We start from the raw sequence: 19,694 nt of genomic DNA, 5'->3' as shown, positions 1-19,694 counted from the left end.
TACATTGGGTTTTCGACTTCGTATCTGCAGATCTTACACTTGATCTTACACACAAGAAACCGCATCATAAGACCCCTTTAAATATAATTAAAATGTATTTTTCTCACTTGTGTGTCCAATATCGCAATATCGTGCAGTCCTAGTGTATAAATGTGTGTGTGAATATCTGTGGTTAAGACGGGTCTCTCAAACACACTCTTGACTTCTGTCATAATTACCCTGCGTGTGTGTGTGTGTGTGTCGCTCTCATGATAGTGTGTCTGTTTAGTGGGCCAATAACTGCAGATGGAGTGTGTGTGTGTGTATGTGTGTGTGTGTTGGATGAATGGATTTTCAATTGCCCTGCTCTTAGCAGAAAAGGCTTGTAATAGTTTGTGGCCCTCCATCAGGCGAGGTCAAACCCCTCAGCGGCGGCGAGCCGTGTGTGTGTGTGTGTGTGTGATTATTACAATCACTGGCGCTGCCGCCGGCGTACGAGGCGCGTGTTCTGACCGCCTCGGTGAAACATGAAGTACACTGAAACACAGGGAATGTAATGATAATCATGTCAAATCACTGAATGTCTAAAATCAATATGAACTCGACGTTGACCCCGTTTGCTTTAAAAGCCGTTTCTGCTGGATTCATCAGCGCACATTAATACCAAAGAACAATGTGCAGAGACCTTTCACCCTCCAGTCTATTCCCCATGGAGAAGATCTAGAGATGTGGTCCATGAAGAGACGCTTGACGCCACTTTTGACACACGCCATTGGTTCTGGTGTGTCATGTGACCCGAGCGCGAATGGGCTGAACCACAGTGTTAAACAGTGAATCAGTTTATTGAGGGGGAAAATACAATTGCTATCTATTCATAGCAATTATAAATGTTTAACAATAATTAATTTAAAAGTGATTTAATGTTGTGTTTGTTTGTTGGGCTGCACAAATTTTATTGCGATTTATAAAAATAAAATAAATACTGTACAACTGTAAACAAGCCTGACACTAGGATCATGAACAACTGTTTGTGTGTAAATGAACACAGTGCCGCGCTTTACTCCTATATATTTAGCTATAGATATGATGATTGCACTAATATTAATATAAAATATACCTTGGGAATATTTTGGTCCGAGACGATTTTACTCCTCCTTTACATTTTTTTTTTTAGTTAAAGGTACAGTATGCAGGCTTTTTGCCATAAAATATCCAAAAACCACTAGGCCAATGTTATATATTTTGTTTAGTTGATTACTTGCAATATCTCAAATGTTTCCAACTATTTGTAAATCGTGAGAAAATTGTAATTTTTAACCAAGGAAACACGGTACGTGAGCAGGGGTGAGGAGTCGCCAGTCAATGACGTCATATCCGCGTTACCCCCGGTTTCCGCCAGGTTTGACCTCGTACGATTTGATGATTGCACTAATATTAATATAAAATTTACCTTGGGTATATTTTGGTCCGAGCCATTTTACAGATGTGGTAATTGTCAACAATGTAATTTCACTTACAAAACTAAAACATTCAAACATCCCCACACTGCAAACATTTTTAATATAAGAAGCACCTGCTGTGAGTATAAAGGTGGGGTGTGTTTAACTTTTAATTTTATGTCGAAGAGTCAGAAATCAAGATTTTAGAAGTCTTCTTTTAGACATTCTGTTTCTACCTTACAATATTTAGGAATAGAATTGGTGAATTGTCCACGGCGCGGACTCGAAGGCGACATCAATAATTTACTTCTAAAACGTGAAACGTTCTGGATTTACACACTAGATATTATGGGTCCTAAAGGGCATTAAATGGAGAATTTGATATTGATTTACTCTTGATTTATTTTTTTTCTTATTTTTGGTCAATGCAGGTATCCCTATACATTTATTGTAATTTTGTTTAAATTTGACTTTCACATTTAGTATTTAGTATGTATTATTTTTCCTTTGCCTTTGATATTGGTATCATTTGAAAAAAAAAAAAAAAAAAAAATATATATATATATATATATATGTGTATGTGTATATATATATATATATATATATATATATATAAACACAAAAAAATATATAATATTTTATATATATATATATATAATATTATATATTTTTTTTGTGTTTATGTTTTAATTGTATGACGAAGAGCCTATTTACCCACATGTGTGTGTGTAATTTTTGGAGCCAAGATATGCCGACTTTTCCCCCCCATTTTTATTTCTATATAATTTATTGTTGAGCAACAGTGTTTTGCTGTGGATGTGCTTTGCTTTTGGATCTGATTTTACTAATATGGCCATTTATTTCTATAATTGCAGCCCTACTAATGCGCGTGTTTGGTTTGCTTCGGTTCAAGCTGAGTTTAGAGACTCTAATTGTGTCCCAAACTTCAATAATTTGATGTTTTTCCCTTCTTCTTTTACTCTTGTTTTTCTATCTGTCCGTCGGGAACAATGCGTTCCTGAGAGGAAGAAACATCGATCATCATAGCTGAACTACTGAGAGAAGGTTGTGTGTTGTGTTCATAAGGAAGCTGAGTTCAGAGGGCCTGTAAACAGCCTGAGGAGAGAGAGAGAGAGAGAGAGAGAGAGAGGGAACCAGGACAAGGAGTTGTTTTTAAGGGAACGGCATGAGATATAGACTGATAAAACATGCTAACACACTTCACGGCGAGTAAATGAAGATATCTGTGTGTGTGTGTGTGTCTGTATTGTGTGTGTATAATGAGGTGAGACAGGTCATCAGGAGTGCTCCACATGCAACCATCTGCTCTTCAGCTGTGGGGACGTGTGGGATTTCATCCCTCTCTTTTTAGAGGCTGGGATTCCCTTTTTTGATATTAATATTTCAATAATTGATCAACACATTCACATGATCACAGATCTCTGGTGATGTTTAATGGTCACATGACATGCAGCTAAATTAATATTCTTTTTGTTTAGTAAGGGATTAATTGATACTTTTAAAATTTAATTCTTCATAATGAAACCCCAATTATATTCTAATTTAGGGCCCTGTGAAATCTGTATTTTTTATACCATTTATTTATATAGTTATGAGTTTAATTTTGCTTGAATTTTTCTGAATTTCTTTTTCGTTTATTTTTTTTTAAATGGTTATATGATATTTTATTGATCCAAAAGAAAGTCTAATTATTTAAAATGATGAAACTTATACAATTTATTCATTCTATTTTTAAAGTAAAATTAAAAAAAAAATGTGTTCTATTTTTTCTGAATTCCATTTAAATGGCATAATAAAATTAATAAATAAAAGCATCTCTAATTAATTCAGTTAATTAGATCAAAGCATCTTAATTTAATGTTTTTTTTTAACAATGATAGGGCCCTATGAAATGTTTATATTATTTTTAATCCAATATTTTTTTTAGCAAACAAAGCACTGCAGAGGTTTACTGTAAAAATTAAACCATGCAAGAAAAATTGTGACTATTCCATACAAAAATATTAAATATAAATAAATATAAATATTTCTCTCACAATTTCTTCAAGTTAACCCAGACTTTTATTTTGACGGGTTGTCGTGATCTCTACGTTTATGATATTTTGATATTTTAATCAAATGAAACGGTGAAATGCGCATGATGTCATCATTGCAGGACTCGTCTGGGTCGCGTGATGCTTTATGTGAGAAACCAGACACGTGTCATCGATATTCTCCTTCAGTAAATGTGAAAGAGCGTCTCGCGTCTCGTTTTGTGTTCTGTAGAGGGAGATCAAACCGCTTTGGAAAGACATGAGGGTGAAGAAATTATGACAGGATTTAATTTCTAAATGAACTATTCTTTTAATCTTGTGTGTGTGTGCTGATGCCAAAAATAAGCATGTCCTCATTTAGGCTGTTAATTAGCTAATAGAAACTGTTGCCAGGAGACGGATGTCTTATTAGGAACGCGCGATGAATCCCCGGAGGACACAAAACAACACTATACTATAGTGCAATAATCACAAGAGGTTCATGTATCGTCTGATTGTGTGTGTGTGAGGTGTTTCTGTATGCATCAGTAATTGCTCTGTCACTCATCTGTGTGTTCTGCTGTGTAATGGTTGCGGATCAATCTCAGTGTGTGTTAGCTGTGATCTTCCCGCTGTACTCAAGCTAATCATTTTGATTGATCTGTTCATTGGTCGTGTTCTGCAGCGATCAGCGCTTCAGGAGGGGTTGCTATAGCAACCTGTTGCATTAGACACACACGCACACACACCTGTCCCCAAACACACACATTACTTGATCATGTGCAGTTAGTGGAGTGAGATATGAGCGAGACGGCTGAGATAAAGCAGCATGAATGACACACACGCATAATTCACTCTCTATTGATTTGCACGGTTGATGCCGCTATTGACGTTATAACAGCACTGTTTTAAGTTTTTTAATTTTTTTATTTTTTTAATAATATTTATTTTTTATTTTATATGTACTATTTCTATTATTTTATTTTATATTTTGTATTACTTTATTAATTTCACATTTATTTATTTATTTTGTTTATTTTGTGACGTGGAGAGATTTGAGTAATGTGTGTGTGTGGCGCTCTCCTGGCCTCTAAACACGCCTCCTCTCCAACAGAAGTGTGCTGTGGTGAATGCATCACATGGCAGTATGATGCTTTACAATCCATAAAATCAATTCTGAAAATAGTTTAAATGAATTTCATTATTATTTTGTTGCATCGATTTGCATCGATTCGCACTAAATCCATTAGTCATGAATCTAACGACTTGAACGCTTTCATTTCTCCTGGTGCGGAACGGCTCTCCATAGACCTCGGCATTACTGCGGTACCATATTCATTTTAGACGAGATTTTGACATTGTAAAGATTTGAATTAGAGCCAGACCGATATATCGGCAGGCCGATATTAGGCATTTCCCAAACTATCAGTATCGGCAGTTATAATGGCCGATAAATTAATATTTCAAAAATAAAATAAAAACAGACGAAACGCGCTTGAAACATGTCATGAGTGTTGGAGTTGTATAGTTTGTCCACCAGAGGGCGCTCTACACCGTTCCTGTTGGCAACACTCGTGTAAATCGCGCCACACATCCTGTGCATAAAAGATAGCTTTTCTTTTACACTCGTGTTAAATCCAGCGACGCCAAGTGTGTGTTGCAGACTGGCGTTCTGACTAATCGCTAAATAGTAGGTTTTCGAAGGCAGGCAGCAACTGATGATTGAAAATGGTTTGATGTAGCTTGATGGAAAGAATTTAAAAAGTGCAGGTAAAGGGATAGCAAGCTGACATTGTAATTATAAGGTAGCTTATAAGGCAATGTAGGGACTGATTATTATTTTATTTATCAGAACTTTAATATATTTTGATGTTCCTCCGTTCTGTTGTGACAAAAGAAAGAAGTTTCTTTTAAAATGCATTATCATATTATTTTAGTTAAAACTCATAAATAACTACAAATAACTAATGTTAGGGAAATCTGTTAATGTTTTGCTGCACGTTTCGGAAATAAAAAAAATGTAAAAATATCGGCCGATATATATATCGGATTTTAAAACCAACAAATATTTGGATCGGTATCGGCCTTCAAAATCCTTTATCGGTCGGGCTCTCGTCAAAGTGATGGAACTAACCACGTTTGTTTACTTGACTTGTGATATATTTTTATCGTGTAATTATTCTGTCAATAATGTCTAACTTGATAAATGCAGGAATGAGACGTTGTTCACTTCCTGTTTAACCCTGAGAACTTCCTTCCAGACGCCCCTAGAGCGCCGTTAATCACACACACACACCGATCGATACACACTTCAGTCTTAATTGTGGGTGCTGGCGTTGGCTTGCGGTCGCTCCGATGAACCTTTAAACACTCTCGCTGTGAGTTCAGTCGCTGCGCACCGGATTCTGTTTCAACACACACACACACACACCGCGTCCAGGGGTCGATGCCACCGGTGTTACCGTGGCAACAGGCCAGACTGCAGCTGCAGCATCTGTTTCCCACCTGGTTACCTGGAGACCACCCAGCTGTCAACACACACCACCACATGCCACCGCTGAGAGTGTGTGTGTGTGTGTGCGTGCCTGCGAGTGAGTGTGTGAAAGAGACTGTATATTATATTTATAATATTTTTACACACACTCTTACACTATTCCCTTCTTCCTCTGATGATTCTGTTGAGCTGAAGAGGAACAGGCTGGACATTTATAACTCTCAGCAGACCGCGTGTGTGTGTGTGTGTGTGTGGACGCTGCAGTAACATCGAGAGACAGGAAGTGGAATATGTCATTGTTTAATTACGTCTGGCTTCCTTAAACACTCATTTTAGGCATCAGTGATTTAGTAATCGCCTGCTTCTCTCTGAGGAAGACCAGTCCTCTAGTGACTACAGATTAACACACACACACACACACACACACACACTCTTCCTGTGTTTGTGTTATTTGTGTCTCTGGTGGGGGAGTGGTGTTTATTTTCTTCCCTTCCCACAGTATATCTGCATTGTTTACAGTGTGTGTGTGTAGTTTATTTTCCACTGGTGTGTGTATCAAGCTGCAGTCATATAGTTTGAATTGTGTATTTTTGTTCTTGTTTAAGTCTGATTAATATTTTATGAAAGTTTATCTATGATTGAGTGTGTGTGTGTGTAGTCCGTACATGTTTAAAGTGTAACACATGATTTCTGAAACACACACACACACGGAGATGTTCAGCATGACTTCAAGCTGTGTTCGTTCACCATCACTCAGACTCGGCCGAATACAGCGACAGCTTCACGTGTGTCCTTCCCTGCCTCGGATATCCCACAATCCTTTGCTTCCACTCTGTGACAGTTGAGCTAGAAAAGTAAAGATGGCGACTGAAAGCTGGTCATCAGTTTGTGCGTAAATACATATTTTTGTTAATGTTTTCCTCTTGTAATGTCATTTCTAGCGAGAAATTACTATTGTAGTCATTAAATATTCACTGAGTTTTCTCCAAAGCTCGCTCTGGTTTGCTGGAGAGCACTAAAGCGCGGCGCCGCCTCAGAGGTCTGTCTGAGATCAGTTTCCAACACAGTTTTCGGATATGCGCACGTTGCAGATCGTTGCATGAGGTGTATTTGTTCATCAGAAATACATGAAGTCAAACGCGAAATTTCACTCACAGGGTTCAGACCGGCAAAGAAGAGTCACCCCAGATTATTCTCATCTTTACACTTTTGATTTAAACACTCACTCAAAAAAATAAGCTGTTGAACAAACTTAATTAAATTAAGAAAAACTTTTCCACAAAATTAAATTACATAAATTTAAGTTAAGTGTGTAAAACCTAAAATGTTGCCATTTTTTACGGTAAATTTCTCAAATTCTTTTACCATTAATTTAACAGACTTTGATTTTAACGGTAAAAAACGTTAATTGGTTAACAAAGTTACCGTGCTATATACAGTAAATAACTGTGATCTAACCGTACATATGATAATGAAATACGTTGTATTACTGTAAATTTAAGTTAAGTTTGTAAAACCTAAAATGTTGCTATTTTTTACGGTAAATTTCACTATTTTTTTTACAGTTAATTTAACAGACTTTGATTTTAACGGTAAAAAAACGTTAATTGGTTAACAAAGTTACCCTACTATATACAGTAAATAACTGTGATCTAACCGTACATATAATAATGAAATACAGTTTATTACTGTAAATTTAAGTTAAGTGTGTAAAACCTAAAATGTTGCTATTTTTACGGTAAATTTCTCAAATTCTTTTACCATTAATTTAACAGACTTTGATTTTAACGGTAAAAAACGTTAATTGGTTAACAAAGTTACCGTGCTATATACAGTAAATAACTGTGATCTAACCGTACATATAATAATGAAATACAGTTTATTACTGTAAATTTAAGTTAAGTGTGTAAAACCTAAAATGTTGCTATTTTTACGGTAAATTTCTCAAATTCTTTTACCATTAATTTAACAGACTTTGATTTTAACGGTAAAAAACGTTAATTGGTTAACAAAGTTACCGTACTATATACAGTAAATAACTGTGATCTAACCGTACATATAATAATGAAATAGAGTTTATTACTGTAAATTTAAGTTAAGTTTGTAAAACCTAAAATGTTGCTGTTTTTTACGGTAAATTTCTATTTTTTTTACCGTTAATTTAACAGACTTTTTTTTACAGTGCAAGACAAACCCTTACACTGCATGAGACTCATGATGAATGTATTCTGGCCAGAAAAAGCTGTGATCAAAAGCTCTGTAACTCGACCCGAGTGTGTGTTGTCTCTTATCTGACACATTTCCAACATAATCGAATTAGTTCGAAATGATCTGTTGTGATTTTGTTGTATGAACTTAAAATACATTAGTCAAGACTACTTTTTAAAGTTTTGCCATTCCTAATAGAGACAATTTTGTCATGTTAACTGTTTAAATGTCCTGCTTAGATGAAATTATAAACATTATATTTATCTAATTTGACTCTACAGTTACTTCCAATAAAAGTGAAATAATTGTTCAATTACATTAGAACACATCTGAACTTTAAACACTAATCTTTCCATTTACTTAAAAACGCATAAAATACCACTTTAATCCTTAAATTTAACCTCCTAAAGTCGCTTGCAAAGCATTCTGGGAACTACAGATCCACTATCCGGTTAGTTGTCAACAAAAAATGATTCATGTCATTTTCACACACATTAATTAAGTTTTAAATATATTAGGTTGATTGAACACAATTAAATTAAATTTTACCGAAATGTTAAAAATCGTGGTAGCTTACTTTATTTATGTTTTGACACCAGCTGAGATTTCCCACTTCCCACTTGAGTCGTAATTACGAGCTTGCCGCATTCACGGGAAGAATGGGAATCATGGAGGAAAACCGGTTTATTCTTGACAAAATGTTTTTATTCTTGAAATCTCATTCCCGTCAAGGAACGGGAGGCTATATTATATTGTATCATGTTTGTTGAGATGTGAACATAATACTAGGTGCAGCTATATATATATATATACCGAATATTTCTATTTATTTATTTTTCTTTGTATTATTCTTGTTATTTTATCACTTGAAATCTCTCATTGTCTCAGATAATGTTCCTTCTGTTATGTTCTGTGAAAAATATAAATAAAAAGTTAAAAAATGTTGCATCCATTCACATAAACATTCACTACGCTCTCTAGATTTCCAATTCCAGTCAAACACTTGTTGTTTTCACGGTGTTTAAAACGCTTCAAATGATTATTCATATATGTAAATATCCAAGACAAGCTGATGGAGCTGTTGTGGGGAAAACTAATACATAATACCAGTCACATCAGCAATCATTCTCTGTAAAACTTTATTTTCATGGCCATTCTACTATTCATAAATCTGCAACTATATGTCAAATAACTCTCATTAGAGTCTGCTTAATATCTGCTAACACTTTATTTTCATTCTACTGACTATATGTAACTTTGCAAGTGCATGTAAACTTATTTTAGCACTTCACTGATACTCTAATGAGAGTTAGTTGACATTGCAAAGTTACTTTGCAAGCGGACTGTCGAAATAGTGCATGTTTTAATTGTAGTTATCTGTTTTTGTAACACTTTACCATAAAGCTTGCATTTGTAAACATTAGTTAAAGGAGTAGTTCACTTTAAAAAAAACTTTAGCTGATAGTTTACTCACCCCCATGTCATCCAAGATGTCCATGTCTTTCTTTCTTCAGTCGAAAAGAAATTAAGGTTTTTGATGAAAACATTCCAGGATTTTCTCCATATAATGGACTTCAATGGGAACCAAACGGAGAGTTTAAGTGCAAACTGTTCAAAGGGCTTTAAACGATTCCAGACAATGAATAAGGGTCTTATTAAGCGAAACGATCGCTCATTTAAAAAATAAGTAACAAAGTTTAAGTTCATCAAAATGAATGAATCTTTTTTCGAGTCATTTAAAGATTAGTTCATTTTGCTGAACGAGTTCGAACAGGCGAGTCACAGAACAGAGCAAGGCGAGCATTTGAGCTTATAAAACTTCAACTTTGTTATTAATTTATTAAATGATTGATCGTATCGCTTGATAAGACCCTTATCCATCGTCTGGAATCGTTTAAAGCCCTTTGAACAGTTTGCACTGAAACTCTCTTTTGGACCTTGAACCGTTTGGACCCCATTGAAGTCCATTATATGGAGAAAAATCGCAAAAACCTTAATTTCTTTTGGACTGAAGAAAGAAAGACATGGACATCTTGCATGACATGGGGGTGAGAAAATTATCAGCAAAAGTTTGTTTAAAGTGAACTACTCCTTTAACATGAACATCCACAGCATTTATAAATCTCAGTTCATGTTAAGTTCAACATTACGAGGCATTTTTGGGACATATTGCAGACGCACAAACATCTCAACGAACAGACATCCATTTTTGTTTTTTAAAGAATTCTCAAGACTTTATTTTAAGGTGACGTATTTTCTTAACGTACTATAGTAATAACAGTAATAACAACCAAACCAAAACCCTGTAGTGACATATAGTTATATATATTACTCATATTACTCAGACTAATTTATGTAATAATTACACTTAAAATAAAGGGTATCCATACTCAAATATTGATTGACAACTTTTTTTTTTTTTTTTTTTTGCTAATATTAAAACCTTGATATATTACTCAAATCAATTTACTCGATTCTGTTGTATTTATCGTGGATGATCATGGTTTTCTCTAAGGTTATTGTGATCCCAGGTGGCTTTATTTTAATATTTTCCTTGCATTAGGTCTGTAATGGCACTTAAACTCAGTTTGATGTGTGTAAGTGATCTGATGTTGTTTGAGATGTGTGTGTGTGAGATCCTCTGAAGCGATCACTGCGTCACGGATCGGTTAATGGCGCATGTTTATTGAGAGCAATAGAAGTGATGAATGTGTTCAACATGCAGGAACAGAGCGCTTTCCCTCGCCCCATCATATTTACATAAGTAATATATATATATACTTCCACTGGGTCTCGTTACATTGATGCACTCATATATGCTCACTGTATCTGAATGAAACGTCTGTCATCATTCAGCCTCGTGTCGTCCCAGAGATTTGTAGTGAATAATGACTTAAATTTGCTGCTTCTCTCATATATACACCACTGTTCAAAAGCTTGGGGTTGGGAAGAGTTTATAGTCTTTTATGACCTCCAATGCTGCATTTATTTGATCAACAATATTGCAATCTAAAATAACTCTTTTCTATAGTAAAGTGTCATTTATTCCTGTGTATTTTCACTCCAGTCTTCAGAAATCACTCTAATATGATGATTTAATGCTCAAGAAACATTTATTATTTATCAGTATGACTATTTTTTTTTAATTATTTGTGCTGTTCATTATTTATATATATATTTTTTGTGGGAACTGCTACATTTTATCGTTCGGAATTCTTTGACAAATTCTTTTGTAACATTGTAAATGTCCCTTTTGATCAATTTAATACATCCTTGATGAATAAAAGTATTAATTTATTTTTTCCCCAAACTTTTGAATGGTAGTGTGTGTTGAATGCTTGTTGTGTGTGTGTGTGTGTAGAATGAGCTGTCCTGTTAAATATCTTCAGATTTATTCCACAGAAATCCCTTTAAAAGCAACCCTGTCACTTTCGATGTCTTGTTTTTGCTAAATGTTCTTTCATTTTCATTACTTTTTGATTCGTTTGAACAAATCATAATGATTAATTACTTAATGCCATTGATTTCAGACGGCCGTTAGCAGTGGTGTGTTTTGTAAAAGTGGATTGTGTGTGTGTAAGCCTGTGTAAATGTGCCGTTGCTGTAACAGTTGCGTATGATTCAATTAGCGGCTAATGTATGTAATCCTCTCGTAGTGTACGCAGAGATTGTTGCTGAATGAGGGATTTGATCCCGCGCTCATCCTCTCCTGAGAGACGGAGAGATGATTATATTGGCGGCGATTAGCTCGTCCTGACGGTCTGTAATGATGTTTGTGTTTTCACATGATGAAAGCGTTTGGCCTTGTGTCGTGCTTTTCTGTGTGTGAGAGGATTGTGCTGGTGTTAGGAGATATTAATGAGATGTTGATGCTCTTGTTTTGTCAGATTCTGATTAATTCTGTGAGCCCGTCCCGACCGGCGCTGGTGTACGAGAGCGTCCCGGTGAGCGAGGGCAGTCCGGTGTTACGGGACATGCTGTTCAGCCCAGACCTCCAGTTCATCTACACACTCACCGACAAACAGGTGAGCACACGCTTTCACACACTTCAGAACGAGGATTTCAGTGAACAATAACCTGGACCAGATCACTTTCAAAACGTTGCAATGAGAATTTGATTCCATTAAAATGTCAAAATGCATGAAATCTTAACCCTTGTGCATCCTTAAGGACATTTTTGTCCTTTTCAGTTTTGTTTTTTTGATCACTTTGCCTGTGTTAAAGCTAACGGCAAAAAAAATTTGCACAGGTGTGTATTTTTATTGGAATTTTACTATTTCACCGTCATTTTCTTAAAAAAATATTTTTTGCATTAGGTACAAAAAAATCCTCCCTCTCAGCGCCTTTTGGACAAAAATGTCCCCATTGAAACCCATTAAAACTGCCATTTTTAATCCCCGGTTCAGTTAACTATAAAATGATGCAATCTTTGTTACGATGCTTTCATTCTGATGACAAGGCTTCAAAATTTTATTTTTTACTGTTTTTTATCAGATGGTACGAGATTTTTATTTTTATTTTTTTTATAAAGTTTGGCCTATGAAACAAATATCGCTTTATTCCTGTTTTCTGGTTCGGCATACTACAGAGCCAACTGGATAAATTATGCAACAATATTTGTGTGGGTGTGCTGGTCTTGATGTCAGAGTGTGGTTCGTATGTGTGTTATAAAAAAATATGTGTGTGTGTGCGCATGTGTATTAAAACTGCAAATAACAAATCCAATCACTGTGAGCTCCAGTGGGGTTTTGCTGCCACCCAATGGGGAAAATATGTTACTACGCCCAAACAAACTGTTACCGAAAGCTCATTTTTTGAGATATCATCCTCAAATTTGGAACACAACCTATTTAGATTTATGGCTTTGATTTTATTGCAGTTTTGAGTTCAACCTGATTTATAAAATATATATTTTATGTGAAATATTTTTTATAAATAATTTTCATAAACTTATACCTATAGAACTTTGTTTTTGTATTTACTTATTATTATGTTTTTACTTCAGCAATAATCTTCTTTAAAATGATCCCAAACTTAAGTCTGTGCTCCGACGCGTCACATTTTTATGACAGTTTTTGTCCTCTTTTTACTTATGTGTAACTTTTTTAAATTGATGCACAAGGGTTAAAGGGATACTTCACCTCTTGAAAGATCAATGTGTTTTTAAAATGGTTCATTTATGGTGAGGAAATGGGAATTATTTTTGGATTTGGAGCTTTCTAGACTGAGCAAAGCAAATGCATTTTTGGCTTATGCTGATAAAAGACAACAACTCCCAGAATGCACTTGCTTTGCTGTCCTAGGAGGCCACGCCTACTGGTAACAGAGCTCAGTCGTTAAACAACAAGTCTAGGCTACTAGTGAGTCTCCGCAATGAGTCTGCCCGAAAACGTGTTTCGAGATCGCCCAAAACGTCCGGGATTCGGCTTTTGCGGGACGACTGAGGGCCGCGGGAGAACGGTGCGAGGCCGTTGGTGTGATTACCGATGAGCGACACCTGCGAGACGCACCGGTCTCGTATCTCTTATGGAGGAGCGGGATTTTTCTTAGCGATGTTAGCGTTCACGTTAGATTGAAACAAAAGCTGTGCATGTAAACAATGAATGGCGACTGCAATAAGCAAAAGCTGAATCCCGGACATCGACGGCTGGACTAGTCCGGAAAAAAGAGGATGGTAACCCCTAACATAGATATCTATTTAAAGGCTAGATGTCTCACGGCGGAGGATTTATTGTCATCACCGGCGGCCATCTTGTCACAGACGGGCTTTCTGGCGGGCTCTGTGGTATCTGATGCAAGAAATGCTCTTATCTCGTTAAAATCTTGACGGATTTACAAACGGTTTGGTTTCTTACAAACGTTATTAACGTGGCTATAATTCTGCATGATTATTTATTTATTTATACAATTATTATTCATAAGTATGCAGTATCATAACTACATATCTGCCGTTAATAACGAACCAGACTGTTTGAAAATCGGTAGAAAATTGAGCAAGTTACGGTGATTTAAAAAGTACATGCACCATTAAAACAATGTTACCAGTGAGCGAGCTGCCTGTGACAAGATGGCCGCCAGGTGCAGACGTCGACCTCCGTTGGCCAGCAGCGCGGATGAGATATCTAGCCTTTATATAGATATCTATGACCCCACTACTCGACTTTCTGCACAGAACAAGAGCCTGCTAGCTTAGCTTCCAAAAAAAGATGGCCGACACTATGTGTTCATTCTGTGAGTGAGATCGCCCTCTATAGGCGGTTTGAGAACATGCGGATCTACTACTGACTGTAGTCTTTAGCCTCTGGACAAAAAATATCAGGGGGATATGAGAGTGGAAAGCATGGTAATTCTACTAACACAAATCCTGAAGTATCCCTTTAATAGTCCCGTAAGTAGGTTGTGTGTTCATTATGCATAATCTATTCATTTCGAGTTCTGCACAAAGCTTTTACAAACGCGATGCAATCAATAGTTTCATCTTTATGTCATTGCACACTGACATACATGCACACACTGCACGGCCAAAATAGGCAAATGCTTCAGATCATTATCGCAGTGATTATTATGTTTTATGTTTGGCAGGAGTGTGTAGCTTTTCACTTCTTAAACAACCATATAGATATACACATATTCCAGGAGGATGATGTCAACATTCAAAAGGCTCAGATTGTGAGAGCATGAAGAATCATTTCCACACATGAATTGTGGATGTGTGGAGGAGACCTTAACCAAAAAATGATGCACCTTGTTATGGAAATAAATGTTGTGATGTTATTTCCATCAAGATGTGCATTGATGTTTGCTCACTCTCTTATTGGACAAAATGGACATGTTTTTGCACTGAGTGGTTCCTCATTGATCATGCATGTGTGTGTGTGTGTGTGTTATGGAGTGTAGAGTTATTTGAGTCTCGTACACACATCTATAACATACAGTGAGTGATCAATAAGATGATGTACATTACAGTGTCATCTGATCTGATTATTGATGTTTTAGTGTACACACACACACACACACTGTGTGTATCTGCTCTATACGTCACATGAGATTCCATTGATTTCATTTCTGAATCCAGATGAAACATCACTGCCTGACGCATCATCAATAATAATCATCACAATCTCATGATATTATGTAAAGTGTGACGTTTAAACTTATTCTGCTTTGATGTAATACACACACACACACACACACTTGTGTTGCTATGCTCTTAATTTCCAGTGTTTGTTTCCCGTTCTGTGAATGATTATCACACTACCATGTTTAATGTAGATAAACTTCTGACTCAACCAATCACATGATTTTGGGGCGGGGTTCTCCGTTTGACTGACCAATGACAGATGGAGAGAGAAAAGTTTAAAACCTACTTTTTTAAAAGAATAATTAGCTTTTTCGAATGATTTTGATATAAATATGAGTGTGATTATTTTTTGTAACATTTGCGATGAAATAACGGTGTCTCCTGGAGAATACCAGAAGTCCTTCGTCTCTTTGTGTTCTGTCAGTTTCTATTTTTCCTGTTCCTTGACTTTTCTTCTCGGGATAATGAAACCGGCTGGCAGAGAGTCTCAGGAAAAGCACAAGCTCCATTTAAAGCCCTGACAGAGTAATTTAGCATTGGCCCCTTGTTCTCCAGCACTTAATTAAAAAGTGTTTGATAGCCTGTCTCCTCTCGCCGTCCGCCTCGCTCGGCCCGGGGCGAACCAGCATCAGCTCTTACAGCTCCAGATTACACACGCATCTGGATGACACTCCAACAGGAATCAAACTCACTATTATAGCAGCACTATTATGCTATTATATTTATATAAAGCTTCATAAATGTGTTTTAGAGTCTCATACAACAGGTTTACACGCATCCAAAGTCAAAAAACTCTCATAAGCATCTGAAACGCTTCGATTGAAGATTCAGTCTCTCTAAGCTCCGCCTCTCTGAGAGCTGCTCTGCTCTGATTGGTCAGAAACCAAACGCTCATTATCATATCTGAATCTCAGCTCTCGATACGCAGTGATACGAACAGTAACGATGGACGTATCAATCTCGTCAAATTTGATTTAACCTGCAAATCACATCAATCACAGCTCATTTGCATACTCCGCAAAAGTCATTTCTGCTACTCTTGAAGAAATATTCTTATTTTCCTGTTGGACTAAGTTTATTTTTCCGATATTCTTACTTGTTTTAAACTTAACTCACTTAATTTTGATCATTTATTTCATCTTAACATCTTAACCCATTTTGCATCTCAAGTAAATGAGTGTTGATTTTAGACTTTAAATATATTCGTACTAAAAATGAGAAGTTAATTAATTAATATCTTTATCTTTATTGTCCACCAGGGTGGAAAATTGTCTTTGGCTCAACCAGAATAAATATACAGACATATAAAACACAGTCTTAAAAACACACAGATCACAAGTTCAATAAAAAAAAAAAAAAAAGAATAATGTATGATTTATAATAGAATAATGTTGTAGAATAATGGATGATTTATAACGTAAGTTGAGGGAAAGAACTGGTTTAATAAAGCGAGTGTGATGGTGTGTGAGGTTATCATGGACACACAGGAGTGTGTGTGTTAAAGAGTCTTAACCTTTTTGTTCTGTCTAATCAAATCATTGATCATCTGGAGCAAAGTTAATCCCATAATCCTTTATATCAGCGCAGAGCGAATCATCCAGTCTTACTGCAATTAAGAACTTCAGAAGTGTGTGTGTGTGTGTGTGGTTCAGTATTGATTGTGTGTGTGTAGGGTCTGTATTAAAAGCCTCTTGATTGGTTGAGAGATGTTTTTACTGAGAGCCACTGACAGTAATGCAAGAGAGAAAGTTTCCTCTCCTCTAGTGTGTGTGTGTGTGTGTGTGTGTGTGTGTCTGATTTTTTTTATAAGTTAAAAAGAAAAAAGAAAGCTTTCACATTGGATCAGTGTTAGTTAGTTTATAACTACAGACCAGTTAGATAATAAGCTACTCCCATGAAGCATTGCAAATGACATCACTGAATCAAAATTGATTTTTTATATACAGTATTTCCTTATGTTTATTGCAAAATATAACGTACTGTTCAAAATTTAGTGTGGGTAAGATAATGAAAGAAGTTATTCTGCTCACCAATACTGCATTCATATGATTATAAATACAGTAAAAACAGGAAATTGCAATAGTTTTCTATTGTAATATACATTAAATATAATTATTGCTGTGTATTTCCAGCATCATTACCCCAGTCTTCAGTGTCACAGACATTCAGAAATCACTCTAATATGAGGATCTGATGCTCTAGAAACATTAGGATTATTATCAATGTTGAGAACGAATATTTTAAAACATTTATTTGAAATGAAATCTTTTTAACACTATAAAACAACATTTGTAAAAACACACAACCGTGTCCATCAGCTGATCGCTTAGAGTTTCTGTTGTATCTGTAATATAGAGGTTGATGTAGAGTGTGTGTGTCACACACATGCGTCATCATCATCATCGTGTCACACATTTGATTGACGTTTGAAGCCTGAGGCGCTGAGTTTTCCTCATCTCTGAGATTGAATGTGTGTGTTTTGACACATTATCATCAGGTGTAGTGTGTGTGTGTATGTGTCATTTATCGTGAATTCATTTGCGTGTGTTTTGGCTGCAGGCTGCAGTTTAACACGCTGAATATCAGATGAACGCCGCTCACGGCTGCTCGCCTGTGTGTGTGTGTGTGTGTTACATGATGACTCTCACCATGTACTAAAATGACAAATTAATGTTGAGCTTGTGTCAAACAGTGTTGTCCTTAATGCATATTCGGTTTCTTTATTTTACACTGTACACACACACACACACACACACACACACACACACACACTGACAAGGCTGCATATGGTGAACTGATCTTACAGAGAAACGGATGTGCCATGAACCCTAAACGTTCTCACACACACACACACACTCACACACACAGAGAGAGAGAGACCTAACCTCACCATCTCTACTATCTCACCATCTGTTCTTCATCTCTGCTTATCTTCATCCCTCCATCACTGTTTCTCACCTTGTAAACTGATACTGTGTGTGTGTGTGTGTGTGCGTCTCTGCATCTGTGCGTGTGTGGGTGTGTGGTGTTTTCCATCATGCACTCTGCTGGGTTTATATTTGCCTTTAGATTAATAAGTTAAGTTATTTATTAGTAATATTATAATAATTGGGTGTGTGTTGGTGTAATTACTCAAGTGTTTGCTGATTGATATTAATGATCTCTGTGTAGTTTATTGTTTGGTTTGGTTTAGGGCTACATATAGCATGTGCTACTTCCCGGTTAAAATCTGTTATCCAAGTGTTATCTTGTGATATCTTTTATATTAAAAAAACATTATCATCATTCAACACACATGAACTGATGGACTAGAACGACACAACTTTGTCTTCCTTGGTTTTGCTTTCACAACTGCCTTCCTCCCTTCCTGTCCTTCCTTCCTCCTGTCCTTCCTTCCTTCCTTCCTCCTGTCCTTCCTCCCGTCTTTCCTTCCTTCCTCCCGTCCTTCCTTCCTTCCTTCCTCCTGTCCTTCCTTCCTTCCTTCCTCCCGTCCTTCCTCCCGTCTTTCCTTCCATCCTCCCGTCCTTCCTTCCTTCCTTCCTCCTGTCCTTCCTCCCGTCTTTCCTTCCTTCCTCCCGTCCTTCCTTCCTTCCTTCCTCCCGTCCTTCCTTCCTTCCTTCCTCCCGTCCTTCCTCCCGTCTTTCCTTCCATCCTCCCGTCCTTCCTTCCTTCCTTCCTTCCTTCCTTCCTCCCGTCCTTCCTCCCGTCTTTCCTTCCATCCTCCCGTCCTTCCTTCCTTCCTTCCTCCTGTCCTTCCTTCCTTCCTCCCGTCTTTCCTTCCTTCCTCCCGTCCTTCCTTCCTTCCTTCCTCCCGTCCTTCCTTCCTTCCTTCCTCCCGTCCTTCCTTCCGTCTTTCCTTCCTTCCTCCCGTCCTTCCTTCCTTCCTTCCTTCCTTCCTCCCGTCCTTCCTTCCTTCCTTCCTCCCGTCCTTCCTTCCGTCCTTCCTCCCGTCCTTCCTCCCGTCTTTCCTTCCTTCCTCCCGTCCTTCCTCCCGTCCTTCCTTCCTTTCTTCCTTCCTCCCGTCTTTCCTTCCTTCCTCCCGTCCTTTCTTCATCCCGTCCTTCCTTCCTTGCTCCCGTCCTTCCTTCCTTCCTCCCGTCTTTCCTTCCTTCCTCCCGTCCTTCCTCCCGTCCTTCCTTCCTTCCTTCCTCCCATCCTTCCTTCATTCCTCCCGTATTTCCTTCCTTCCTCCCGTCCTTCCTTCCTCCCGTCCTTCCTTCCTTCCTCCCGTCCTTCCTTCCTTCCTTCCTCCCATCCTTCCTTCATTCCTCCCGTATTTCCTTCCTTCCTCCCGTCCTTCCTTCCTCCCGTCCTTCCTCCCGTCCTTCCTTCCTTCCTTCCTTCCTGTCCTTCCTCCCGTCCTTCCTTCCTTCCTCCCGTCCTTCCTTCCTTCCTTCCTCCCATCCTTCCTTCATTCCTCCCGTATTTCCTTCCTTCCTCCCTTCCTTCCTCCCGTCCTT

At 37.3% G+C, this 19,694-nt stretch overlaps 1 protein-coding gene across 1 annotated transcript in view; it reads left to right on the top strand.

Moving 5' to 3' along the window:
- Positions 1-19,694, top strand: part of plxna1b (plexin A1b) — a 148,141-nt gene that overhangs the window by 51,927 nt on the left and 76,520 nt on the right. Inside the window, exon 4 of the mRNA XM_039656574.2 lies at positions 12,041-12,178. Coding sequence (XP_039512508.2) covers positions 12,041-12,178 — 138 coding nt within the window. The remainder of the gene's footprint in view (positions 1-12,040; positions 12,179-19,694) is intronic.

Source organism: Pimephales promelas, chromosome 8, assembly GCF_988280905.1.
Source record: "Pimephales promelas chromosome 8, fPimPro1.hap1.1, whole genome shotgun sequence".
Classification (NCBI taxonomy): domain Eukaryota; kingdom Metazoa; phylum Chordata; class Actinopteri; order Cypriniformes; family Leuciscidae; genus Pimephales; species Pimephales promelas.
Note: the sequence above shows the minus strand (reverse complement) of the source record. Positions and strands in the feature narration are given on the sequence as shown.